Genomic DNA, 27,246 nt, shown 5'->3' with positions numbered 1-27,246 from the left:
TGGCATGTGGGAAGATTAATGATGCTACACTAAAAAAAAAAAAAGCTAAGTGCTGCACAGGGTCCTTATAGGCTACTTCAGGGGCGTGCTGCCGGAAAAGGACTGCAGGATGACCAATCCCCCCCCTCCATGTTTGAATAAACACCAGTCGGCTCTGAGCCGGTGAGCAGTGAGCTCCAGTGTGAGAACTTCAAAAAAAAGAGAGAGAGAGAGAGAGAGAGAGAGAGAGAGAGAGAGAGAGAGAAAAGGCGCTGCCCATGGTGCTGAAACGCCCCACGGTGTCCCCTCAGTCTGTGAGGGGACGGACACCGACGAGCCTGTGAGCAAGCGTCGCCTTCTTTCTTTCCTCATGTGAGCCCAGCAGGCGCGATGGGAAGTCACCAGTTCCAGCCGCCAGACGCGTGAGAAGAAGAAGAAGAAGAAAAAAACAAAAAAACAAAAACACAAAACCATACGGGACATGGAAGGACTTGTGGATTTAAAACCCCCTAAATGACCGTCTGGACATCGACAGAAAAAGAAGGAAAAAAAATGTTTCCCGTCGTTTTTGCCGCGTACTTTACCTGCTCGTCTCTCAATTGACCGGCTCGAGTCAGCGATTCGTTCAGTTCATTTCGTTCATTCATGAAAAAGGATCCCCCCCCCCGCCCCCCAACTCAATACGTTCAAAGATGAACTGCTGTGATTTAGTTGCCCTTCAAGCGTAGGACGTCTGCGTGTTTTGTTTGTGTTTGTTTTTTTGTTTTTTTTTTTAACCCGAAGAAGAGCAGCCACAGACAGACAGACATGGCTCGCCTGCTTGTTTTGGTCAACTCCGTGGTCCTGTTGCTTTTTGGCAGCGACGTGTTCCTGGTGGGAGCGAGTAAGTACGAGTCGAAATCAATCAGTCAATCTACTGTGCGCTTTTGCAGCCCCGTTAAAAAACGCTTCTGTGCACCCTGGCGATGCGTTTATGGTCACCCCTTTGTGCACTCACTCACGGTCTTATGGATCACATTATTAGCATGTGCCAACGTGATTAGAGGACTGATCGATTATTCGGTAGAAAGGAAATAGTCCCCCAAATGTTTTGATGATGCTTTCATTGTTTCGGTCGTATTTCAGCTTCTCAAGTTAAACATTTGCTGGTTTTCTTTCTAAATTCTAATTCTAATCATGTATTTTAATTCTAAAGGTGTCACTTCAGGCTCTTGCAAACTGTGATGAGCATTTTTGTTCATGATCTTCTGACATTTTATACACTTAAAGGATGAATCAGTAATGAAACTGAATGTTGCTGCAGCCCTTGTGTATGTACAAAATAGGTTGTCATAGCTGTCTTTACAATCTTCTATAAGAGCAAGACAGTGTCTATTTAAAACATCTTTCGTCTTAAAGATTTAAATTCATATTTATATAATAGCCTTAACAATAACCTTGACAGGTTTCCCCTAGTTGTGCATTTGATTTAGCAAATTCTACAGCATCAATTTAAAGAGCTGCCCTACAGCCACATCCTGAGCCTTTTCCCCCCTGTTTGTCATCTCTCTTGGAAGGCACTTCTTTTGCAATCATGGCACTGTGTGACTTATCTTAATAAAAACAACTCTCACTGGATGCCAAAATACACATTCTGCCGCTCGCTCGTCTAAATTAATGTGCCACACGAGCCCCAGCTGCAGAGCCAACTGCTGCCTTCAGTCAGATTAGATGTGAGTGAAATCACCTGTGGTTGTAAGGTCTCGTTTGAATGATCATTTTTACACTCTTTCCACTGCAACTTTAAGACTTCAATTTATGAATCTTAACAGTTTCTCTAATAGATATCTCCTCCATCTCCCCCCCACCTGCGTGCATCTTAAAATATCTCTGCCTCTTTATCTACCTTTCTACGTCTATCACTTCCTCCCCTCGCTCGCCTCTCCCGGGAACCGAGTCCTACATGCGATAGAGCCTCGAGAAGAATCAGATTGGCACTCCACCGTCTCCATGGGGGTGTGTGTGTGTGTGTGTGTGTGTGTGTGTGTGTGTGCTTGCGTGCCTGATACAGATATTCAGAGCTTTTTGTCATGCTCTCGCGCTGACATGTGAAACGCAAGAGCGGCTCTGATCTCGGCGGAGTTGTGAACTGTCAGCGGCGGTGGTGGTTGGGGGGGAGGGAGGAGGAGAAGCTACTGTTGGAATAATGAACATGGCACTCATAAATATAAATTTGGCTGTTGCAATGAGCTTCAAAGTAAATGAAAATAAATGTTGGGTTCATTACCACCAGCAACCTATGCACGCCATGGGACTGACTGTGGGATACGCTTTGACTCGTCATCCGGAGGAAAGGTCTGATCGGATTAAGTCTCATTTGGTTCGTGTTGAGGTTGTCCATGAAAATTTCAACGACCCAACAAAAGAATGGGCTGTTCAGCCAACAGTCTCTCAAAGGTAATAGAATTAATGGCATTGCCTTAGACTAAAGACAGCGAGGGCGGATGGGGAATGCTAGCACGTAACGCAGCACGTGTTTCTTTCATCTCACACGCTGAAATCAGCTCTCGAAGCTTTTCACTCGTCCATTGAGCGAGCTTCTCATCGTGAGTCATGACTACACAATAGAGCTGCACAATATGGTAAGAAAAAACCCAGCAGACATGATTCACAATTAATGAGAATAGGCATAATTGCATTTCCTCCACTGAAAGAACTACTACTATTTGTGATTGTGTGACATTTGTAGGAGTCTGTACCAAACAAACAAACATCATTGTCTCCTCACATCTGGAGAACAAGATCTGTAGGCCAGGGCACATCTGCAGCACTACATTATGATGCCGTTTTGGCACATATTTCAACTTTTACCACAATATTGCAGTTTCTGTGATTCGGAAGCTGTCCATGTTGTGATTTTGATAATATTTTGATTAATTGTGCAGCCCAATTACACAATGATCAACACAGTGCCCCCTCAGTGCAGTGGTATGAGGAGCAACAGAAGTCAGTGGGTATACGTGACAAACAAGTTTTATTTTGAAGGTCTAACAGGTCGCTGCATATTTCAGATTACTGCTGACGTGACCACAGAGTCCTCACTAGAGTGGTCACCATTTGAAGCTTAAGGCCGCTGACCAATCCGCCATGTGTGGCGAGTTGGGAGTGAGAACATGCTGAACTGGCACAGGACTTAAAGCTGGGTTTTGTGAGGTTGTAGAAAGAAGTAAAAAGCAGAGATGACATTTTGAACCAGATTAAGTCAAATCAGCACTGGGGTTTCAATATCAAATTGTCATTGAGACAAAAAAAAAAAAAAATCCAGTATTGAGCAGCCTTTCCAAGTCAAACAGAACATGTTTTTCTTCGGTCCAAACAGACAGGCAGCACTCAGATGTGCGGCCATATTTACATTCAGACGGTCTGAAAACAAACGTGCTAGAAAAACTAATCCTGCATTAGGCCTCGCCATCTCTTCAGGCAAGTAAGCAGACGTGTAATTCATTGGATTGATTTGGATGGCCAGGCTCATATCATTCTTCAAATTGGCAATCTGCTGTTCGTAAACCTGGTGACACATTCTTGACAAATAACCGTTATGTATTAGAGCTGAATCCATCAGGCTGAGGAGCCAGTGTTTGCTCGTGGCGTCATAATTTAATCGGCTGTCGCATGGCAGACAGTTTGCAGATACACAGGTGGGGAAGCGGGAAGAACTTTTACATCAGGGTTTCGGGGTATCGTACAGCAGCTCACACTTGTTGGTGTCTTGTTGAGACGTCTGTAGAAGCCAGTCAACACCCAGTGGAGCCAATGAGATTAATGCAACAACCTGCTCATAAATCTGCTCCTACGCGTCAGCGCATGCCAGCCTTCACAGATCTGGGATGATGAAGTCATGTTAGCTGGTGGCTGAAAAGCTTCGGGGTTTGGCCGGTGATTACATTAACCTTAGCCTTGCACCCGGTCCCATCTGGTCCCACTGCTGTATCGCAGCCTCTCAGTCTGTGAGAGAGAAGACAGAGTGTACCGACAGGAAGAGACAGTAAGTGCTCCCACTGTAGGGAGGCTTTAAAATGTATAGGAAAGAGCCGAGGATTTAGCCACACGTGGCTGGACAAGTCCTTCCATCTGTGTCCAGATGCACTGCTCTTGCTGCACTGCATATACACGGGTGGCAAAGATAAGATAAGATGAAATCACTTCTCCTGTGTAGCATCAAACGTGAAAGACAGGCCGGATCTCAGTTCCATGATGAAACAAGAAAACAGTCTTCAAAAGGTAATATGGGGGCAGTGAGCGAGTGCTGCGACTGAGTTAAACCAGCATGACATTGCTTAAGAGCTCCACTACCAGGCAATTTGCAACACGGAGGCCGGCGAGCAGCTGTGTGACAACCTCCTGCTGGGCACAGGAGAACATTTAGACTTCCCACGACTGGGTTTGAAACACATCCAGACCCAAACCGTTTGAACATTGCCTGGGCGACATGTCGAAATTCGAGCCGCCAGTTATGAGTTACTGCCTTTATGTAAAAGACGTCGGTGAATGCATTATCTGTATCACAGGGGACTGAGGCATTATTAGCATTAGGGAGGGATTACACTACAAGCAGCCCTTCAAACTGTCACGAGCTTCAAGGTAATTGGGAGTGAAGTATGATCGATAGCGCGGGAGCACGGAGCCTCAGTGCACCACGGCGTTCTGCCTCTTAAATGTTTGATGCAATTTGGATTATGCACCTTCGGGAGTGTTATTGTGTTGTTGGTGAACTGATCAATCATTCGCAATATTTTACAACTGAACAATGAGCACGGCACTCATTTATGCCAACACACAAATTGCTTGTACGGCCAAGAAGCAGCAGCTGTCTGTCCCTGTCAGACATTTACTGAGTCATAGAGCACTGAGTCATAGAGATGTGTCACTTTGTCGCACCGTTAACTGCATAGAAGTGCACAGGGTTTCAAACTGATACCATTTTGTGAAATGATTAAAAAGAAAAGAGACAGGCAAAAAAGTGTTTAAATAAGTTACAAGGAGACGTTAATCTGCAGAGGATTTCTGATTCTAACACGAGCCTGTTAGAATAGTTCTGACAGAATTACATTGTCTCCTTGGCCTCTGGATACAGTATCTTTCCCTTCTGTCAAAAATGTGTTTCTTATCTTGTTCTTACAGCTGGATGCTTCACTGCGTAGAACGATGTATGATGAGTTTGACACAGATTCTTCAGAGACAGGCCTGTCCGAGCGTGATTTGTGACGTCACAAATAGTTTGAGAAGCCAATCCTGGTCCAGACATCAGCCAGACACAGGTGTGATGTGGAAACTTGAGACCCTCCCGTGTACGTACACTGACAATGGAATTCATAGTGAACAAGCAGACATCTTCAGACCAGCAGGAAAACTTGTGAAAGAAAAAATATTTGCATGCTCATATATTCCAGATTTTTAATGAGAAGGAATAGGAGGCAATTTAGGGATTATTACCTCCAAAGAACAGGTTATGTTTTCACCTGTGGTCATTTGTCCTGTTGTTGGCTTTTGCGTTATAACAGACAATGCACATTAATACATATGGGCACTAGAGTCTATCAGACAAATGTGCCAGGTTTAGCCATACCGGCTAATTTTCAGCTGCAGTCCCTGGCAGGTTGAGGGCATTAAGAAAACATATAAAAGCACAAACATGTAGAATTACACAGCCACCACTCCGGACCACGACAGCTGTCCCTGGCAGGTTGATGGCACAGGAACACACAACACATACGGCAGCGCGTAAGCATATTAAAACACATACGCATTTGAATACAGACAAAAGCGTCAAGCACATAAGCACAGACAAAACAGCACATGTGCAGACAATAGCACTTGGATACAGGACATTAGTAAGACAAAGACATAATCACATTATCCCAGGTTGGATATTCCTCAGTTCTGTGGGTGTGGTGTTCCAGGTATGTGCTGCTCAGTGAGAAAAGTCTGACTCTTGTAGCTGCTCTGGAAAATTAATTTAGATTTTTGCTTAATGAATTAATTGAGCTGAGGGGGCGGCCACAGTGTGAAAGTTGGTTGGTTTGTCAGCAGAATTGCACAAAAACTACTTAAAGGATTTGCATAAAACTTGGATGGATGACGGGTCTCAGCCCAGAATAGACTTTTGGTGTGGATCCGGATAAAGGGACATATCCAGGAGTTTTTTAATCAATGTCTTAAACATTGCAAGGGTGTATTTTTGACGTATTTATTAATTACCCAGGGAATAATGCATGGATCAGTTATATTTAGATGGCTGGTATTTAAGAGTGAGTACGATTTAATCGGATTTAGTAGTTACGGGGGCTCTGAAATTTTGAGCGATGCAGGTCTATTGAGTTTGATATTGGATTAGACTTGATTGAATTAAATGGGGGCTTAACGGAAGTATGCGCTCGACTGAGTTACATTCTGGTTCATGTGGCAAAAATCATGCCAGGCGCCTGAGTAAGGTGCCATCTTTTGTATATGCGTGGAGGGGATCCTTAGGGGCCTTTAAACTGTAACTTACATTGGAGCTCCTGGGTGCAGAGATGACATTTACTTGAGCGTGCAGTCGTTAAATAACCCACATCAGGTGCAGCCAAGAAACACAAAAAAAGGCAGCTTTGTTGCATTTTTACATTGGCTACGCATTTCAATCTCTCAATCGCATTTCTTCATGCAGCATCAAACTAAACACCGAAAAGGAAATGGTAAAAATGGACATGACATGTCATCTGTCATACTGAGGTTGTAAATCTGACAGCTGATGTGATGATTTTCCACTCCAGCTCAAATTTCTTTTTCCCGTTTAATCAGTGTGTCACGGTTATCCAAGGTTGCACGGGCTATTTTATCGTGATAAATAAAATCTTGATGTTGGACCATAAAACACATCTCCGGTGAATCTCCTCTCTTATGCTACAAATATACAGCAACCATTAAACAAACTGTACATAAATCAGGACACATTGCAAAATTGTGCCACGCAAGCAAATATGGAGGACAAAATATATGATGCCACGGACGCACCTCGCTCAGACAAATTCAAACTGGGCTCCTTTCCACGTGGCTCACCTTCCATTCAGACATCCACCTGCACTTTCACTATCTCTCCGTGCACTTCGGTTAGATACGGAGTAGCTAATGTGCAGGGCTTTGGCTGCATTCGCTATGATTCATCCTGGCAGTGCGCCCACATCCCAAGAGGGTCTTACCATTTGTTTGCACTGACACACGCCTCGGGCCGCTTTGACCTATTGCTGTTTGATTTCAGATCTTATGTAACCCATTCTGCAGAGTGGGGCTTACACAGGACACGTGGCCGGCAACAAATATTGAAGTATTCACAATGACACCTACTACTGCAGAGGGGAACATCATACAAGCTGGAAGGGAACACCGGGAAGAGGATTGGACTATTGGACTCCATATCAATGCAAATATTTTGCATTGGAAAATCACCTCATCTGTTGACTAGCCAACATGTCTGAGACAAGAGTCATTTTATATACATTTATCATGACCTTTTTATATTAAATGACGGAATACAGTAATGTTAGTAGTTTCCATTCCTGTTCTGCAGTCCAGAAAGGCACCTTACTCAGAAGCCTCAAGTAGAAAACATACTTGTCCTGCTCAACCGTGTGCAATAAAAACATCACATAGGAAGAGGGCACTTATACATTAGTGATGATTCATGGCCCGCTTCTACTGAACCGTCACTCGCTCCATCACCAGTAAATGACCCGCGGAAAGTGCATCGCGGTTGCTGGCTGCTTTTTGAAGCCCACGTGTGGCTGTCTGTAACCCCCATTACCTAAAGGACAACGAGCTCCAAGAGAAATGAACGTGTCACGTCGCGGATAAACGTTGCAGAGTCTGAAGAGTGTACAGCGCAGTACGGCACGCGCTGATGGCAATTTAGGCTTGATAGTGTTAGTGCCATCATCACGAAAACAAATGAAGATCCCTGTTGTTGTTTTGGCACAGTGTGCGGGAGCAATAATGGAAGCTTCGATGTGGATTGTGAAATGTGAGCTGCTCATTGTGAGAGCTTCAGAATGAGATATAAAGGGAAGAAATTAAACTGTGGTATTTCAAGGCCAAATGCAACATCTGAAGAGGGATTTCAGCTAGTTAAGCAGAGTTTCCACTGCAGGAACCTTCCCTAGGTACTTGGAACCTTTGGGGGATCTCGACGTGTTTCCACTGCAGGGACACGGGTCTAAATTAAGTTTTAGGGACATTACTTGACCCCCTAAAAAGTCCCTGCCCAGAGGTAGTGCCAAAGTCCTTTTAGCCATGTCGTGGTACTTGGCAGCCTACTTTGCGACACCCCCAGGCAGTTGCTTCGGGCTAACAAGACCAGGCCTCCATTTAAATGCATGGGAGCCAGAACTTATCTTTCAGTGGTCACGTGGACATTAATCACCATTACATTGGTGACTTTGCGCCCTATCTCACAACACCAACTTCTTTCATGGATCAGTCCTGAATGCCTAGACGTCATCAGCCTATCCCAACAGGGCACTTAAATAAATGTGAGTTTAATGTCTTATTTTTGAATAACCTCATCGTTCTTAGTTATCCCGTGCATTAACACCATCCTTGTTGGGAAGTCCATCTGCACCATTGCCTTTAAACTACCATGAATCTCAACTGTGCACTCACATCAGTAGAACATGATTGGCTAATGCTGATGAAGGTTCTCAGTCGTCCGGGTGATGGTAGTTCTAAGTGCTGTATCGTAGGCAACCGGACGTGTTTCAGTTTCTTGAAGACGCTTCACCTCTCATCCACAAAGCTCCTTGACTTCTAACTAACTGGAAGGGAGCAGATTTTTTAAATGGTGTGTGGGAGTGTCCTTACAGAGGCAGTAAGAGCTCGCGAGTGTCCTTAAGGACTCTGTAAGGACACTCCCACACACCATTTAAAATACCTGCATCTCTCCTCCAGTTAGTTAGAACTGAAGGAGCTTCTTGGATGAGATGATTGGCTAATATGAATTTAATCAGGCGCTAACAGACCTGTAACAACAGCCATCGCTCGGCATTCGAAGATGGATTCATTTGCCTAATATTCACAGCTCTTGTGTGACTCATTCCCCATCCAATCAAGATCAAGGACAGTGTATACTTTATGTGACTTGCCCTCCCTTTTAACCTATTGTACCTCTACCTTAACACATTGCAGCACCTGCTTCCATATATAAGCTCCTCATTAAGTGGATAGAATGAGACAGCCGTAACCTCCTGACCTCTTGATACCAGTGATACCAACGACCAAGCCTACTCTCTTCCACGCTCTCTCTACGCAATTGGAACCTTAATTTCCTCTCTATCACAGGCTAAGCATTTGTCTGGCCTCTTGTTCATCTTGTATGCTGCCCCCCGCAAAACCAATCTCAGAGCGTGTCATGAGCCCGGGGAACCGAGCGCCGTGCCTGCATTCGACCTTGACCCTCCCGCCTCCCCCCCTGTGGTTCATAATGCCGCGAGAGGGAGACTGATAGCCTCCCCTGACCCGAGGGTCTTGAGATCTGCCTCAATGTCACCCTTTGCACCGAACACAGAGGCCATCAGTGATCGTCTCCGCGATAAAACAAGCAGAAGTGCAAGAAGCGAACGCGACAGCAAGAGAGGGAGAGATAAAAGGGCAGACGCGGGGAGATAAGAGCAGAGAGATGTGAGGGACCGATATAGAAAGGGGCAAATCATTTGAAATAGCTCCCAATTTCATCATTTTGTCTTTCATCTTTCTCTCTCAAGTGCACTTTTTGGATGAATTATTGTCCTTGTAGAGCACAGCGGGCTGTCATTTCATGACAACTGTGTTATGGGTTATTATGACTGTGCCCCATGAGTTAATAACAGCTTTTGAAATACAAATTGACTGTGCAACCACCAATTAATACTCACTTTGCAGTGGACTGCTACAGAAAGAATTCTTAATACTGATACTTAAAGAGCAGCTGTGATACTGTAGATACAACTCATATTAGACAACATATGTTATTCACTCATCTCATATACAGTATATCTATTATCTTCTCTTCACCCATTATTTCTCACATATCTGACAGCCCAAGATATTTCCACTCACTTGTGCCTTTCAACATTGCACCGGTTACTTTCCGTGACAACACACAAAGTCCATCAGACCCCATGGTAACCACAAAAGCCCTGAGGGTTGGCCTCCAGGTCCGCATCTGCTCGACCAATCCCATCTATCCGTCTGACCTAAGCGATCGGTTCGGAGACTGTGAAGCCGTACGGCGCCCTCTATTAGATCTGTCACCCTCCGCTTCTCCTGGCTTTTTGCTTTCCCAGGCTTTTGTCCCACTTCGCAATCAATGTGTCCACCAGCAACCAAATCATGATAGATGGCTGCAGTGTGACTGGGTGAAGAAAGGTTACCGTGTCTGAGGGAGGTGGACATGAAGCGGCCACCGTGGTTACTCTAAAAAGCCCAGTCTGTCAGGGTGATGGACAAGGCTGCATAAAAGTAAGGAGAAAATATGTGACAGTTTAAACATATGGGATTTTTAGTAATTCTGCACGTTTATTAATAAACTGCAAAAATGTGGTTTATTAAAAACAGCTGGTTGACGAGTTAATGGAGGGATAACAAGAACAGAATGCAGTCATTTGCAAATTGCGATTACTGACAACGGTCTAACATAGTGTTCCTGAGTCCATGTAGTAAAATGTGTTTGTACTGTTTTCAGTTGAGTTTATGTGTCACAAAGGACCAGCAAATGATCATGTTATGTTTTATTTATGTTTGAAACAGAGCCCCAGCTCTTGGCACAGGGTTCCACTTTGAAATCTATGTGGGCCTCGATTTAAAAATAGACATTACAAATGTTGAACTAACGCCAGAAAGTTTTAATAACCTAATTTTCACTGCTGCAGCTGTAGTCTTGACAGTATGTCCTGTATGTATTCTATTTGCCCGGGGACACCAAACAAACGTCCCAGTTTTGACAGAAGAGTTTGCCTAAATGTGATGAAGAAATAGGACGCTGCGAGAATGAGTCCCAAAACTGTTTAGCATTTTTGCTCTTCCGACTCCTCGGCGAGATGCCTGAAATAAGGTCCGTGGTTAACACAGGCTCAGTACGGTACAACAGACAGAAGTATTACTTGTTGTGGAAGAGGGGGTTGCTAACAAGTGGCTAAAAGAGACTGCAGAGGTTGTCTGGGACATAAAATGTCGCTGAGACAAAAACTCAACTCACGTACTCATCAATCTGTCTTTACAGGTAGACTTTGGTTGCAAACACACTCTTAAATGTGTAGTCAAGTGTAGCAGGACACTTAGTGTTGGTATAATGTAGGTAATTTGACTGTTCATCGCCTCATATTTGCCTTTTTACTTCTGGAGATTGAATTTATGTTTTACATAAGTGGTATTCACTTGTGAAGATTATCTTGCTGAACAAAATGAGTGAGTATTGCAAACTTGTCTTTGCCTCATAGCATTTTCTGCAATAATCCAAAATCCAATTGAAAAATCCCACAGCAACACTGCTGCAGTTGTGTGACACAGCAGCTGAGACTGCAGCCTGGTGGTTTATTGGTCTGAGCGGCTCAGAAAAAAAGCAAACGGGAATGTACCAGTGAAACTAAACTCCAAATCAATCCAAAATCCACATAAGGCAGGTGTTCCAAAACTACAGAAAGGTGAACACAGAAAAAAAGGCACTTTCAGTTCATTCCACTGCTTGTCCACATGAGACTAAACCGGTTAATGTACCATGATGATGATGGTGCTGCTGAATTTTGAGTGTACAACTCAGTTATTCACTTTTAATTAAAAAAAACAAACACCTGCTGTGTGTTCTGAGTGCTGACTTACCAGATGAGGTGTGAACACAGATGGCATGAATAATATAATATGTGAAGAAGTGGGTGGATTAACAGGCCCCTCTGTTCCTGTTTCATTTCCTCCAGACCGGCCACCAGCTCCCGTCAACGTGTCCGTCATGCACCTGCGGGCCGACTCTGCAACTGTATCCTGGGAGGTTCCAGAAGGAGACATAATAATCGGCTTCTCCATCTCGCAACAGGTAAGTCCATAACTCGTAATGTAAATCAGGGAGGACGTGGACGGGTTAGCAGATTGGCCACAAAAGGATAAAAACTGCCTTGCTTTTATTCATGGCCGGGGCCATTTGTGGTTTGGCATTGAGCCTTCAATTTTGTTGGCACACTGGCAAACCGGTAGGCACAATGAATGAATCCATTTTCATCCATGTTGCATTTCTTGACAGCCCGTGGAACATATTGAGCTATAATGGCTACTGGTGACAGCAGAAATATGTTACAGACAAATAAATTATAAAATGTTTAATGACCGAAGTCCACGGAGGAGCTTTTGTGGGCAAACACCCTCACTACGTTTCTTGAGTGGGTCCAGCATACTGAGTAAGAGTCCCGGTAGAATAAAGATGTGTTTACGTCTGGATGCATATGCCGAGGAACGCCTCAAAGTTCGCTTAGCATGCAGGGAGGCTGACTAAACCTTGCCTTCAAGCCTCGAGTTAAGAGTAAAACTTGGCATGGTCGATTTGTCAAGAGAAAATAAGGGGATGCAGCGGGAATGCACAAGAGTATGTGGAGCTGCCAAACTGCATTTTTTTTAGGATGAAAAGATCTGTTAGGGGCTTAAAATAGGAGAGCCGATGAATGCAAACACTGGGTGACTGAATGCCATATGCTGCTGTAATCACATATATCGAAACATTATGCAGCCGTGTGAGTTTTTGCGCTTCGCTCACACAACCGATGGGCTGCATACAACAGCCGAACGTCTCTGCTTAGGACTCTTCATCATGTTATGCGGCTGATTTTGAACACGTTCGGTTATTGCCTTGAGTGTATACGGCGGTTTAATCATGGCATTATTCACTGTTTATGGAGAGTAACAGGCTTTTTTGTAGTCAGATCTTTCAGTCAAGAAGGACCGTAAAAACACATAAAAAGAAGACATCTGGCCCGAAGCCACTTGAAGTGCAGATGGGCTAGAGAGCACACGAAGTAGGGAGCCCTGCCCGGGAGCAATTCTCACAGCTTCAGGACTCGAAAAACACTCTGAAAGGTCAAAGACAAAGACTTTGAGAGCTTGTGAGTGAGGGAAACTAAGCAGTCTAAGTTAATCAGAACATCCACAGCTTTTTAAATTTCAAGTCAGGACTCCATATGGTGAAAATGAAGCGCCAACTGTTAACATAATAAAAGGACTCAGCATGTCGTTATCCCGCACCTTGAAATTTTTTCTGGTTGGCCACCTCCGTTTCACATTGTTGTCGCACACATAGAGCTTCATGATTGTTTTTGTCACGCTGGAAGGGGAAGACTTTATTAAGGCAAAAATTGTCCTCTCTCTCACGGAAGAGAGCGTCTTCCTAAGGGACATATTTACAGGACAGGTGTTTTCTGTGTCACCACCTTAATCAACTCGTCGCCCACCGTAGTGATTATTGTATCGACTCACTGGATCAATCTTTCACTCTTTCCATTCTTAGAGGCAGGAGGGACACATGCAGAGATTCATTCGTGAGGTCAACACCACCAGCCGGTCGTGTGTTCTCTGGGACCTGGAGGAGGAGACGGACTACATAATCCAGGTCCAGTCGATCGGCCTGTACGGGGAAAGCCAAGCCAGCAAGAAGGTCCATTTTCGCACCCTCAAGAAGACAGACCGCTTCCCCTCCAATAGCTCGAATCAAGGTAAGAAGCTCTGAGATATAGGTACTGATAAACACTATCAAACTGTTGAAAAATCCTTTAAAATTACAGATATGATTGTCATTATGCCTATTGTTATTGTCATCGTTAAATCATTTAATCACAATCCACAATCTAAATTTGGAAATGCTCTGTAGACTGTAGCCAGACTTGAATTGGCCCATGACTTCTCCACTTGCACCATTCAAAACACAATATCACATTAATGACATTTACTTTTTGGCAGGAGCTCCTCATCTGCCATGCCAATGCTATAACTCACACTGCATTGTTTTGAATACCTCACTTAAGGAGGAGCCAAGTCGTCCAATCAGCATAACCATCTGGTCAGCTACAGCACTCTATTGGTTTTGTTCACATTGTGTAAAATCTGCAAGTCAGTAGTGTTATATGAAGTTAACAGAGTTAACGGGACACTGTGATCTCTATGATTCACCTGAAAAGTAGAAAAGATCAAACATGATTTTAAATTGTCAGATTACCCAGCCACGTGTTAGCATGCCAACACCACTAAACCTCAAGTAAAGCTGAGGCTGACGGGAATTTCATTAGTTTTGAGGGTATTCGGTAACTACCTAAGTATTAGGGCTATAAAAACTTTGACTCACTGTGGTCATTCTGTTTCATCCTCTGGGGACCATGAATGCTGCATCAGTTTCATGGTAATCCAACCAATAGTTGTTGAGATAATTCAGTCTAGACCAAAATGTTAAACCCATTGACAGACAGACAAACATAACCAACCTTAGATCTGCAGTGGGTGACACATTCCTTCATTAGCTGGACATGATCAGTGAAGAAACACAAGCAAATAGAGTCAACAAGGAACAAATGGATTATTCACTACCCACTGAAGCGATGCGGCTCTGTTGTGTGGTTTTACAGGGGCTGTATAAGTTATAAGAGGTGTTGGATACGCAGGCTGTTTGTTCTTGTGTCCTCATTTTGTTAATATAACATGATTAGTAATTTAATCGCCAGGAATTCAGTGAGCTCAGAATCTCTTTTCAAGTTAACAGACTGTTAGAAAGTTTGTCAAAATCCAGTTTAATTGACGAGGTCACAACAGTTCTCTGCAGCACTTTCTCTCGCTGTGTTTAATCTCCGCCTGTTATGCAACATAATGCTTTGCTTTTAATTCTACGGTACACAGTACAGCCAAAGGCCTCTTTCCCCGAGGCACAGTGAGGAGCAACCCATTATGGGTGCTTTCCCTGCCGTTGCGCTAAAGCCTCTCTTGGCTGTTGTTGAATGCTTTTAAGCACCCCGACATTGAAAATGAGGCACAGTAAAGGCTAGTGCTGGTGTAAGTGCAGGTAACCTGAATCCTCCTCTCATGGCGTCCCTCTGAGGGGGGCTCTATGTGCTCTCTCTGCAGGTTTATTTTCTCCGAGACACCAATTCATTATTGACAGACTCCTCAAGCGTGGCTTCAGGCGAGCTCTTCTGAATTTATGCAACTCTATATCACTCCGGGGCGCCTAATCAGGATTCTGACACACACTCTAAAACACTTTCGGATTCAGCGTCTGGCCTCAGCGTATGGGCTGTGGGAAATATGAAGACCGTGACCAATAGAGAATATGTTCAGTGACTCTCAATTTCTTACAGCACAGATGAGGAAAGAGGGAGAAAAAATAAAATGGCCCTTCTATTATAGGAGTTTTGGGTAGAGTCTCCATTTCAGAGGAAAGTCCTTCGCTAATCTGCATTAGTTCAGCCACGATTATGGGATGAGCCAAACACATTTGACATTGGTCTAAACCCCAGGCCCGACACTTCAAACCTTTTTTTTCCCTATCATCCTATGGCCTGGTTGAGGTTGCAAATACAGGAAGTGCTGATGCAAGTGGCTCATAAATGCTGCTCTTTAGCTGACTCAGGTTTGGTACCATTAGTTAAGCTGGCAAGATCGGGGGGGAAAGAGGAGGAAACAAATTCAGGCTCAAGTTCAACACAGGCGCTCTCCATTAAGTTAATTCAGGAACTGGCATTACACCGCTTCCTTGCTGCTTGACATCAAACACTCAGGAAATGATTTTCTGCACTTATTTTTCTAAGTTAAAAGCAATGGATTTTAGAATGCTAACAATATCTGAACAAAGTGCTGATCATAAAAAAAGACTTAGGGCTGGTGCCGCACCACTTTTTGAAGAAAAAGTCCACTTGCACCATTAATCAGGATTTGTAGCCTCCCCATGAGTCATCCAAGTGGGTCAGAAAAACAGCCCATTCAGTGGATGAGCTTCATTTGTGGGAGTTTGTTTTTGTAAGTGTAGAAGCAATCAGTGTCAGCTTTCCATAAATCCAATGCCCGCACTGCTGACTCTTAGTGCCCCAGATTCAAAGTCCAATCTCTTCAAATGTATTTCATGTAACTCTTGTCAAGTATATTGCTCAGCTTCTCTTTTCATGTCTGGCTGTATATTGTGTATCTTTTTGCCTTTTGACTCTGGTATTGTTGGCAGATTTATTGTAGACGTGGTGCACGGATCACCTGGGACAAATCCACGCACAGCAGCTATGACTAATGCTCCTTTAATAGACAGCCTATTAATATTGTAATAATTTTATCCCAGTTTCAGACAAAGACCCCGGCTGAATGATTACAGAGACAAACAGAGCAACCCAATTAAATCCTCTAGTGTGATGGAATATTACACCACTGATGTGATCAGTACAACAACATAAAACAGGGTGTAAATTTTACAGAAACTAATAAAACACCACAAAGATAAGGTACATAAGCTCCTTTCCAAATTGAACACTTCTTTGCATAAGCCAGCTAATGTGGCTAACCTGCCTAACTAGAATGGCACTCAGTTGCTTTTTGTAACTCGTTCATAGATACGGATACATAGTCAGATTTTTTTTTCCCCCTCAAGCATGCAATATTTCCTGAGAATTTAATGACCTAGTTGAAAATGTCCTGACTCATAATGTTAAAGAAAGCAAAAAAAAAAAATCCTGCATCCCTCCTTTTATCCAGATCCACACCAGGAGTTGATAGGGTCTAAAGATTTGTGGAAATATTTTCTATAGTTTTTGTGTAATCATTCTGACAAACCAACCAACAAACAAGTGAAAACATAACCTTTTTGGCGGCACTAAGAATGTTTTTTTTTTTGTCTAATTCAGTATTGGAAATCAAGGCCATTGGTGGTCGGCAACACAGGGAACTAGACTTTTCTACTGCTTTGAAGCATCAATATTGATTCCTACCAGCACTGAAGATGAATTACCTTCATTTTCCCTTAACAAGCTTTTACCTGCTCTGAAGGGATGTTTACAATGTTTTTCCTCCTACAAAAACAACACATGTATTCCCCATAAACCTTACTGCATCTTAATTTTAATATGACATTTTCTTTGTTCAGGATCGTGCCGCTGACCATTGTTCCCTTAAAAGCCTTTTTAATCTAGCCGGCTACGGCATCACTGGGCCATTTCAGAGATCCTTTGTCACAGCCAAGTGCCCTCCTATCGAAAACTAAATTGATTTGCAGTACGTCCCAGGCATTCTGGAGAGCTAGAGGGATGACGCTCATGAATCAATAATGCTTTTATTTTTCTGCTCAGCGCAATTCTCTTTAATAATGTGATTACACATTAGTGCGTACGCTGCTGAATCTATACCTGGCCAGATTCAGAATCCATCTATTTCATATAAAAGCCTTTCCTGGCAAGATACAACCACCATGTGTTGCTGGAGAGTTTGAATTTAAACAGGCTAGCGTGGTTATTTTCTTTCCCCTCAGGATCAATATGTCAATTCCAATTCCATTAGTTTCATGGAAAGCTTTGAATCAGAGTATATATTTCTGTGTTCTGCCTGCCCTTCAACAGCACATGTTGTCCTGTGGTTGGAGGAGCAGGGTTCTGGCGCTGAGACTGTATTATTGATCTATAATTACAGCAACATTTGAGTACGTGTATTTGCAAAATAAACATGTTTCTGAAGAAGTGAAACTGAATTAATTTCACAGGGGTATCATCCCAGAATGAAGAAGGGAGCTTTCTAAATATAAGAATACAATACTTTTTTGATATTTGCGATAAAAGTGGGACAATTATGATGTTTTTTAATATATATATTTATTTATTTATTTATGTTACCATGGATCGTGATGTCGATACGAAAACATTATATAAATCGCTCGTGAAACTGCTTAAAATGTCACCCAGCTGCCACCGAGCTGTCAAGCTGCTTCACACGGGAGAGCAGAAAGAGAATATTTTTCAAAGGATGAATGCCTTGAGCAGTCAGAGCTAACCAGGTAGGAGGTCCCCTTAGACACAATTACTGTGTGATACTTCAAAGAGATGCCAAACTGTCTGTGCTGAGTCAGAAGCTACACCGAGGCTCCCCATTAACACACGAGACAAAAGGCATCCCACACGCCGTTTGCTCTCCGCAAAATATTACTTTTGACTTCAATTCCACAACTTCCCATAATGATGTTAGAAGTGAAAACAACTTATTTCAGATCTGTCTAGCATTCACCACATTAAAATGTATAAAAACGACTCAGCCTTTGCTATATATTTTGTTGATTTGTGGTCTTGAATTATCCCAGACTTTTCCAGCAAACGTTCAAATAAAGAAATCCGTGCTTTTGTTCACTTAAAAGGAGGCTGTAGATTCTTATATGACTTTTGGGGAAACATCAGATGATAAGTCAGACAGTGAGGAAGGAACTGAGCAAATGTGAAATAAACATTTTTCAACATCATTTTTGATAGACTGATGGACCCCACGCTACTTCAGGATGTCATCAAACCACATCTTTTGTTTTTATTGTGTTGATTGAGAGACGCCTTACGGCAGGAATGTTATGAGCATTTAATTTATCGGTAGATAACAATAAAACAATCTACAACTTTTTTGACAGTTGATGCATCCCTTAAATTGTAACATAGTACCTAAGTAACTCTCTTTAGCTGTGATGATTTACTGCTTTGTGTTGAAGGTTAGTATTCAGTCTCTGTCTCCGGTATACTTACAGAAAAATTTGATTTTTTTCAAGGAGATTTCTTGTGTAATTTCTGTGATCAAAGTGAAGACCTGCCTCTTCAAACTGAGAAAACTAATTTGGGGTCCTTGTCAGTGTGACTGAACACTTGTTGACTCAACTTGATAACTCAAATTTGCTCTCATTTATTCTGATCCTCACTAATTTGCTCAAGTTCAGTGGTAGGTCATCTGGTCATCCAATGAACACTGTGTTTCTGAACGAAATTACATTTTGTGTTACTTATAAATGTCTAGTCATTGCTGTATTATTTTATCGTTGCTGTGGTAAAAGAGGTGTAGGAAAAGACTGAGGACAGCAATGTTTAAAGTGTTTTCACCTGCTCTACTTGTATTGTCTCGGTCAGACATGCACATTTCAACTGAGCTTCGCCACAGGAGTTAATAATCATATCTAATGAATCAAAGTTTCTTCGTTTCACATGTATTTATATAGAAAAATTACAATCACTCCGATAGAAAGCAAGCTCACGCTGGCTGAATTCACCGTACATCATAAAACAGAAAATCAGAGGAATAGGCCGCGTTTGTTTGCCATGTTCTGAATCTGCAGACGTCCACAGTTTTGCGCTATTTAATTTGAAAAAGTAAGAACATACATCCAATTGCTGTCAGAAGAAGTTGGATAGCTGAAAATGCTCCCAGCACTGGTATTAACCCACCTAAAAAAAACTCAATTGCTCAACCTCATGCTCACATAATACAAGAATAAATCACATGGCGCGTCACTGTGACAGCGGCGCAGCACCCCTGGCGCGTTGTTACACCGTTTCCCCGACACAGTTCGCAGCCACAAACAACGTCCGGCGGGATTCGGAGTGAGCGGAAGGGAGGTTGAATAATTATCTCAGCACAGTCTCTTTGGTGTGCAACCAGAGGCACCGCAATCTCCACCAGCAGAGCATCACACGGCATATTGTGTGAAATATGTATGACATGTTATTCAGGCCATCTGGAAACTCTCCTCACTCTCTCCGCGGTATGAAACATCAAATATGAGCACATACATGATGTATCAGTGTGCCGCGTGTACCGAAGCACTTTTGAAGTGAACATCGGGTTGTTAAATCCACAACTACAAACGATGTAAACAGGAACAAGAGGTTCAGCAGGAAAGGCTTGCAGGTTACGAAAGCCTCATTACTGAAAAGCTTCTGATGTACCGTCATACATTCCACGAGCAACTCGACACAACATGCAGAAGAGCTTTATGACTGGGATTGGTTTCGGACAGATAGAGGACATGCAGCTTTAATAAACCGAAGAACTTGATGATGCACTGATCCGAGTCCTGATGTGGCATTTAAGTGTAATATGAAGGCTGGATATGAACTCTGGAGCTCTCTGTGCAGTGGGAACGTACAGAAGCCGGAAAAACCTCCATGCTTGAAATTACTTATTTTCAATCCTGTGAGATCGTGTGTTAAATACGTGAGGAATGTGTGCATTTCATGCCGCACTCTCATGAATCTTATGAAGTTGTGTTGCTTGTGATATCTCGAGAAGTCGGCCTTTTGTTTTCTATCAAGATGATTAAAAACCAGCTTTGTTTACTTGAGAAAACGTAAAAATGAACTTTTGATCTCGGGGAGCACGAACCTGCTATGCTTCCGTAAAATTTTGCAACTAGTTTTTTTTGTTTTTAATAAATATGGAAACAGAACCTAAAACCTCAGTTTTTACTCTTAATTGTATCAGGGATTTACAAACTATGATGATTAGAAAAAAAAACATGGCTTCTATTTTCTTTCATGCTCTGACAAAGGCCAAGCAGGTGGAGATGGCCGGGGTAGATAAGTGAAATTTTGATTCGTCAACTCTGTCCTGAAGATTTGAAGATCAGCTGGAACATATGACTTTGATTTAGCCGCACAAAATGACACACTGGGAAGGTGAATCCTCTGAAAGATGAACTTGTTTTGCTGGAGTCTGTGCTTCTTTAATCGTCACAACATAGAAAATAAGAAAACTACTGTGTGGTGAATATAGTTCCTTTCACTCGTTGAGTTTATGCTTTGCCCCAGTTTGGCAGGTTTAATTACATATTGATACATCAGCGTCAAACACTCCTCCTGTGATTTGTGGTCATTTATAATTGCTGCTGTGACGTCCCCCCCCCTCCCCCGCCGCTCCTCTCACATGCCCAGACTACCAGCTTGAAAGCGTGGCGGTGTGGTTGACCCCGCTCCCCGAATAGCTATCATGTGAAGAGCTGGCGGCCCGGCATCCGGGGGCCAGTTTCTTGACAACTTGATTCACTAAAAAGAGGCAATTGGGAAGAGTGGCGCTCTGGAAGAGTTCCATCCATGCGGGTAAAGAGATAGTTTGGGGGGGGTGGGTGGAAATAGGCTCATAGTCAATCCACTTAAAGGAGGATTAATGCTTCAGGAATGACATGTGCTAATGCCCGCCACATTTTCTGACTACTACAGTTTTTCGTTAAACGGTAATAACAGTCATGAGGGATAAACAGTCCCCGTTCTCGCCCGTCATCTTACGTGTCTCATCTCTGCACGCTACACTGCCTACAATATGTTAAGGTTGATGGTTCAGGTTCAGCTCTCACTGAGACACACTGGTGCTTCAGTTCTCATATTTTGTCCCACTTCATGCAAGGACAACTTATTCAGCAAAAACTTGTATTCAGTATACTGCGTTCAGTAGTCTGTATTTACTGTCTGTCCTCTTCTCCTCCTAGATGACCCCACTGTGCAGGGCCTGGACAAGTCCCGGCATCTACAAACGGGAGAGATGATCATAATCGTGGTGGTGTTGGTCATGTGGGCAGGTGAGAGTGAAGTGTGTGTGTGTGTGTGTGTGTGTGTGTGTGTGTGTGTGTGTGTGTGTGTGTGTGTGTGTGTATGTATGGTTGGTATCCAAGTCAGAAAAGAAAAAAACTGATTGCACTCCTGAGGGTACGGAAGGCTACAATACAGTGAGTTTTAATGACGATGTAATGACATTTAAGTCACAGTTACCAGGTTGCTTGTGTTGCCAGGCCAACAACTGTCTTATCTGACCTTACTGGACCAGTTAAAACCAATTACTCTAGTTTCTGTGTGTAAAAATCTGAATAATTAATAACTCAGGATATTATTTTCTCAAGACTCCACATTTGAAAAACCAAGCCTTCAGGCACTTTTACTACCACAAATAACAACAGATGTACAGAATTCTGACTTAATATCAGGATCAGTACTGCAGCTGATCAATGTTTGATCTGTATCGAGTTTTTTAGGGCGATACAGTCACACATGAGTCTTACTCTTTGACCTTTTGAAGGTTATTAATCGGACGATTTTAAATCCAATAAGATGTAATATCTATAAATCCAGTGCCAAGCATCAGAGGTTATTGATCGGTTTTTACCAATAGTGAAATTACATTAAAATCACGCTTAATAAGCTAAAAGTTAATTGGACTTCTCTGCAAATTGTCAACATTTGTCAGCTTCAGTGATGGAGACTAATGACGCACATCAGAGACAGGTTTCCCACTGTAGATCAGCTCGTAGCCACATCAATACGTTCACACACCGATCAATAAACAAATAACCAGACAAGTCATTAAAACAGGACCTATAGGATCCCTTACAAGTGGAAGTTAGAGTCCAAAAAAGTAAAGCACCACGCACTGAGGAGCAAATGTAGCTGCTCTGAACATCCCGTCTCTTTAAGGCTTTTTTCCCGTCAGCGATGTCAAAAAACACATCACGCTCTCCTGAGCATCCTCTGCATCCGAGCTCTCTCCGTCCCAGTCAGGCTTTCTCCTCCTTTGAGGAAATGTGTGCTGATTAATGAAGTGTTGAGGCACAATGAGAAGTGGCATATCTGACAGGCTGCCAGGAGCAGGGTTTCCCGCCCCCGAGCACCAGAGTGAGATGTTAAATAATACTAATGAGAGAAACCACAGTAACACTGTGGAGGCTGTGGAGAGTGGGAGTGAAAGAACAAAAACACCTCGTGTGGTGGCGTATTCATAATGGACTGCTCATTTGCAGCCAGGACAGTTTGAAGTCAGATCTACCTTGTCCCCTCACAATCTTCTGATGCATCAAACAGCAAATTCATCATCGGCATAACATAGTTTGTTTATTTACGTGGTTATTTGTTCTTTTCTGTTGTTTTTCTCCATCGTTATCTTTTATCTTTCTCATCTCTGGTACCTCCCGCTGCTCGGTCTAGCTCTGGGGAAAAAAAAGAGAGAATGTAATTATAAGCTACTCAGGTAACTGCTTTGATTCGATGCAATCTCATCTGCTGCATAGTAATATGTTCCTATGTAGTAAGCGGTAGCTGCTTAATGCTTAAAATGATTCAACTTTGCAATGTTTGTTTTTTTTTCTTTTTACTTGGTGTTCAGGTTAGTTTCTGATTGAGCTTTAAATTATATGTAATGCAACATGTCAATTTTGGCCACATGTTGAATGTATTCTCCAATCACACAGGTTGCAGCATGTCAACAGTGTCACCACCAACTCCTACGAACTGTAGCTGCCGTTAGCTAATTAGCTTAGTTAGCGGTGCAGCTAGCAGTCTGGACCGGGAGAGCTTGTTGCTTGCACAGCAGCTTTGGACCACAATATTTTGCACCTTTATATATCAATATTTTACCTAACAGAATAATTATGTTTAATCATTTCCAATTTTCAACTAAAATCACCAAGAGAATGTGTAATTGGATAAGTTTGAAATAAATGTTGAGTGGCCACTAATGGTACACAAACTTGCAACTTACAGTCAAAAGAAAAAGTGCACCTGATCTTCCTCCTCTTCTTTACAAAATCTACATAACGTTCAGTGTGATTGTTCAGTGTTAAACAGGTTGTTTATAGTTGCAGTGATTTTGTAAAATACCATCATAAAGGCAGACATATGACTCAACCAACTACACAAACGCAGCTGCAGTTTAACCGTGAAACAAACCAAAGTAAATGACTTGACGCTTACCGTGAATGTATGAGATGAATAATCATTTCGTAATTAAATTAATTATGCTATGCTACTCACAGTTTTCATTACCAGAACTGTATATCAGTATCTGAATATTTAATGGACCTTCAGCCGAGCAACGAAGTTAATCGCCCCTCGGATATAAATACATTTTTCTTAATTTTTTTTTATTGAATTAAATTGATGAATTGTGGCCATGCGGTGCTCATCCAAAACTGGAGGCAGAACTGCATCTGGCAGACTGCAGAATGTGAGAAAAACAAAAAAAACCTACTGAGAATTACTGTCTTCCAAGCTCTCAGATAAAGACGCGGACATCGCCTCGTCCCTCGGGAGCAGAATTCCATTATCCGCATGGCCTTTCAACGTGCTCCGCTAGAGGAAGTGGTGACATGTCTGTGAGTGACAGTTGCCGCCTCATGACTGAATTCCTTTCCTCTTTCCTCCTCTGTGTGTGTGTGTGTGCTTGTGTGTGCTTGTGTGTGCAGCTGTTATTGCCCTCTTCTGCCGGCAGTATGACATCATCAAGGACAACGACTCCAGCAACAATAAGGAGAAGGCCAAGCCGTCGTCCGAGAGGAGCACGCCGGAGCACCACAGCGGAGGGCTGCTGAGGAGCAAGGTGAGCACGACTCCTCTGAATGAATGCAGATCGGTTATCACAGTCACAATCATTGAATTTCCTGCACACTAAAAAACCTGCACACCCATCCCTCTTCACAGCAGGCACTTGTGCTTTATCCTACTGGAACATACCAAAATGTGTTTTTCTGCTGATGATGTGCACATGCAATGTTTTTGTTTTCGTGTCGCACCATGCTGCAGAAGCACTTCCCCCCCCCGGTGAATAATAAAATGAACGTAATCTAATCTGCGAGCTCAGCCAACTGCCATCAAGTGCCCCAGCACCTCTTTTGGCACTTCACAGCGGCAAACTTGTTTACGCCGGATATTAACGTGATTACTGTAGGTTTGTAGAATACAGGAGCATCTGGCTCTCCTGCACAAGGCTGGGAAACAAAAACAAAAAAAAAAGCTCCAATATGACATGATTAGGGACGGATTCACTGTGAGATGATGCTGGGCGAATGACATCAGTGAAAACATGTTCCGGTAAAGGTTTATCTCGCTCCTGAGAGGTGTGAGCTATGAAGCAAACACGAGTGGGTGAGCGAGGTGTGTTGAGCCTAAAGCCACTGTCATAACAACCAGAGTTTAGGCTTGAAATTGGCTGAAAAGCGGCTTTCTTATCAACTGCTTTGGAAATGGCATCATGCTATAATAAAGTCACGAGCCATACACGAGAGCGTGTTACATAATGCAAACTTGTTGAGCCATACTGTTACATTAACGCGACCAAATGGATCACTGTAATCACAGTTGCACGTATGGCGTTGCAGGTTGTTTTCCAATGGAGAAAATCTGTGCAAAAATATGCTTTTTATTCTATGTGCAAAGGTGTTTTTCCTCTCACTGACGACTGAGTGCCTTTGCTGTGCTCCCTGGTAGAAGGAGTCTGTAAACAAGTTGATAACCTCCGTCCTGACACTCATCATCTCTGGCTGAAGTTTTAGGTTTCTGTCGAGCCTGCTCACCCAAAGAAAGCTTGGCTATGTCAAACTTGCTCTCGCAGTAAAGGGCCCTGGGCGCTTCTCCTCTGCACATTCTAATGTCAATCGCTGGCAATGTGTTGTCTCATCTCTCCGTCCAGTCCTCATTAGGTGGTGTTGATCTGATGCTCCTGTCAGAAAGGTTCTGATCAAGACTTCAGTGAGTCTCTCTGGTGTCAGTTAAGAGTGCAGTTGGTTCAGTTTCATGAAAGCAAAAGTCCTTCAGGGAACTAACACACACTCGCCAATGGCTGATGCAAGAGAGAGGAAGCATGGAGGCAGAGCAGGGCCAAAACTTTGTCAACTAAAACTATGTGTTGATTAAGAAAAAAAAAAACCTATACATTAATAGTGTATTGATCTTTAACACTTTAATACAAAATATATAGGTCTTTATTTTTAACATTCCTCAATTCTTACGGAACCAATTTATTTAATTTTTAACTAACTGAGAAAATAATTTGCCACTTGACATTTATTGCTACAGCTTGCCAGCATTAGCTTGCAGCGCACAAATGAAAAATGGTGTGAGATGCGACAATTACTTACTTTTTACAGCAGTGGCATGCAGATTATTAATAACTTCCAGCATTAGAATAATACGACCTGGGTTCTTAGATCCGGTTTCTTCATCCATAGAGTATTAGATCATTATTTGTCTCTCCGTGATCAAAGTCTTTGAAGAGACATTAATCGTGATTCTTATCTCGCCTGTCTGTTGCAGTTTCATCCTTCTGTGCCGTCCATCAACATCATCGAAGTCTGAGAAGAAGGAACCCTCGACCCGTTAGAATCCTCTCTCTCTTCCACCATCGATGCATTCCCGACCTTTCTCACTGATGAGGGGAAAAAGCTGACAGAAATGTTTCTGTGGGTCATCATCAGTGAATAAAGGTTGGCCAAGGCTGTCTTGCAAAAGACGCACATGCATGCACAGAGTATTTGTTGGGAAACGATAACCTACAGACACACACACACACACACACACACACACACACCCCATCTACCACCGTACAGTACGTTAGCTAACAGAAACCTCCTCCTGCAGGTTTGATAGAACTTAAAGTAATGTTAACCGACGGTGCAGTTAACACTGATGTCTTTGCCAGGTGCTTGGTATGTTATTGCAATACAAAACACACAATATGACGTATCATCTCTGGGAGGCCTGTCTTCGTGACTTTAAACACGCAGTGTATTTTTGATATCGGCATGTGCGATTAGACCCCGCGTCCATCCGCTACGGGCAACTCAGCTTTAAATAAACCAACATTCCCCATCACATGCAGAGTGAATATATCGTCCGATCACATGTGTATATTATCCGGGTAGATTGTGAATATGGAGAGAGCGCGAATATATCCGAGATCCATTTGTAAGAGCCACCACAACAACATGTAATATTTTCTAATTATTGAGATGAAAACTTACCATTTCCTGGTTGGCATTGTATTTTTTCATATTTCATGCATAACAAACATGATGTCTGTGCATATCTCATTCATTTACTAAAAATGAAGTTGCATGCAGGTCAATTCGCCTGTAGAATAGCGTTTCGATGTGCATTCTGAGTTAGGTGCCATAAACGGAGAAATAAAACACGACTGCAGTTCTGTGACGCTGTTGATGTTTCCTTCTATTTCACCTGCTTTTAGGAACAGGACGCCATCTTTTATCATCCAGTAAATCTTGTACATTTTTCCTGACAATTGTATTTCCTGAAGTGTAAAATAAACCTTTTGAATGTCCCATTACTACGTTGCAGCTAATGTAATGGAGTCTGTCTCACTGAAATGCATAAATCACTTCCACTGTGCGCAGACTGCTCATCAGCTGTTTAAATGTGCATTAACTGCTGGCCGAGGCTTACGGTTCATTAGAAAAACGGCACTGTGCACAAAATGTGTGCCAAGTCGCTT

General features: G+C 42.8%; 2 protein-coding genes across 12 annotated transcripts in view; one reads left to right on the top strand and one right to left on the bottom strand.

Annotated features, from left to right (window-relative positions):
* Positions 1-27,246, bottom strand: part of si:dkey-71h2.2 (low density lipoprotein receptor adapter protein 1) — a 94,056-nt gene that overhangs the window by 10,641 nt on the left and 56,169 nt on the right. For 4 of the 10 annotated variants that reach the window (XM_037087341.1, XM_037087342.1, XM_037087348.1 and 1 more), the window contains one exon: positions 22,565-22,951. The exons of 3 other annotated variants lie outside the window; for them this stretch is intronic. In XM_037087341.1, the coding sequence (XP_036943236.1) occupies positions 22,918-22,951 (34 nt within the window). In that variant the 3' untranslated portion in view covers positions 22,565-22,917. Of the gene's footprint in view, positions 1-22,564; positions 22,952-26,044; positions 26,181-27,246 lie in introns of those variants that run through there. 3 more of the 10 variants (XM_037087332.1, XM_037087333.1, XM_037087344.1) reach the window with 2 other exon arrangements.
* On the top strand, positions 155-27,096 carry fndc4a (fibronectin type III domain containing 4a). Of its 2 annotated transcripts, none has more exons than XM_037087349.1 (6): positions 155-862; positions 11,937-12,052; positions 13,511-13,715; positions 21,464-21,553; positions 24,206-24,339; positions 26,052-27,096. In XM_037087349.1, the coding sequence occupies exons 1-6, from the start codon at positions 787-789 to the stop codon at positions 26,091-26,093; spliced, it is 663 nt and encodes a 220-aa protein (XP_036943244.1). In that variant the 5' UTR covers positions 155-786; the 3' UTR covers positions 26,094-27,096. The 2 variants fall into 2 exon arrangements, with proteins under 2 accessions (XP_036943244.1, XP_036943245.1); XM_037087350.1 differs by lacking the exon at positions 155-862 and adding an exon at positions 10,299-10,485.

Source organism: Acanthopagrus latus, chromosome 22 (assembly GCF_904848185.1).
Source record: "Acanthopagrus latus isolate v.2019 chromosome 22, fAcaLat1.1, whole genome shotgun sequence".
Classification (NCBI taxonomy): domain Eukaryota; kingdom Metazoa; phylum Chordata; class Actinopteri; order Spariformes; family Sparidae; genus Acanthopagrus; species Acanthopagrus latus.
This window is presented reverse-complemented; position numbering and strand designations above follow the sequence as displayed.

Coding starts and splice junctions, on each gene's coding strand:
- fndc4a (XM_037087349.1), top strand. CDS start 787: ATGGCTCGCCTGCTTGTTTTGGTCAACTCCGTGGTCCTGTTGCTTTTT. Junction 863..11,936: donor CGTGTTCCTGGTGGGAGCGA/GTAAGTACGAGT, acceptor CATTTCCTCCAG/ACCGGCCACCAGCTCCCGTC. Junction 24,340..26,051: donor GAGGGCTGCTGAGGAGCAAG/GTGAGCACGACT, acceptor TGTCTGTTGCAG/TTTCATCCTTCTGTGCCGTC.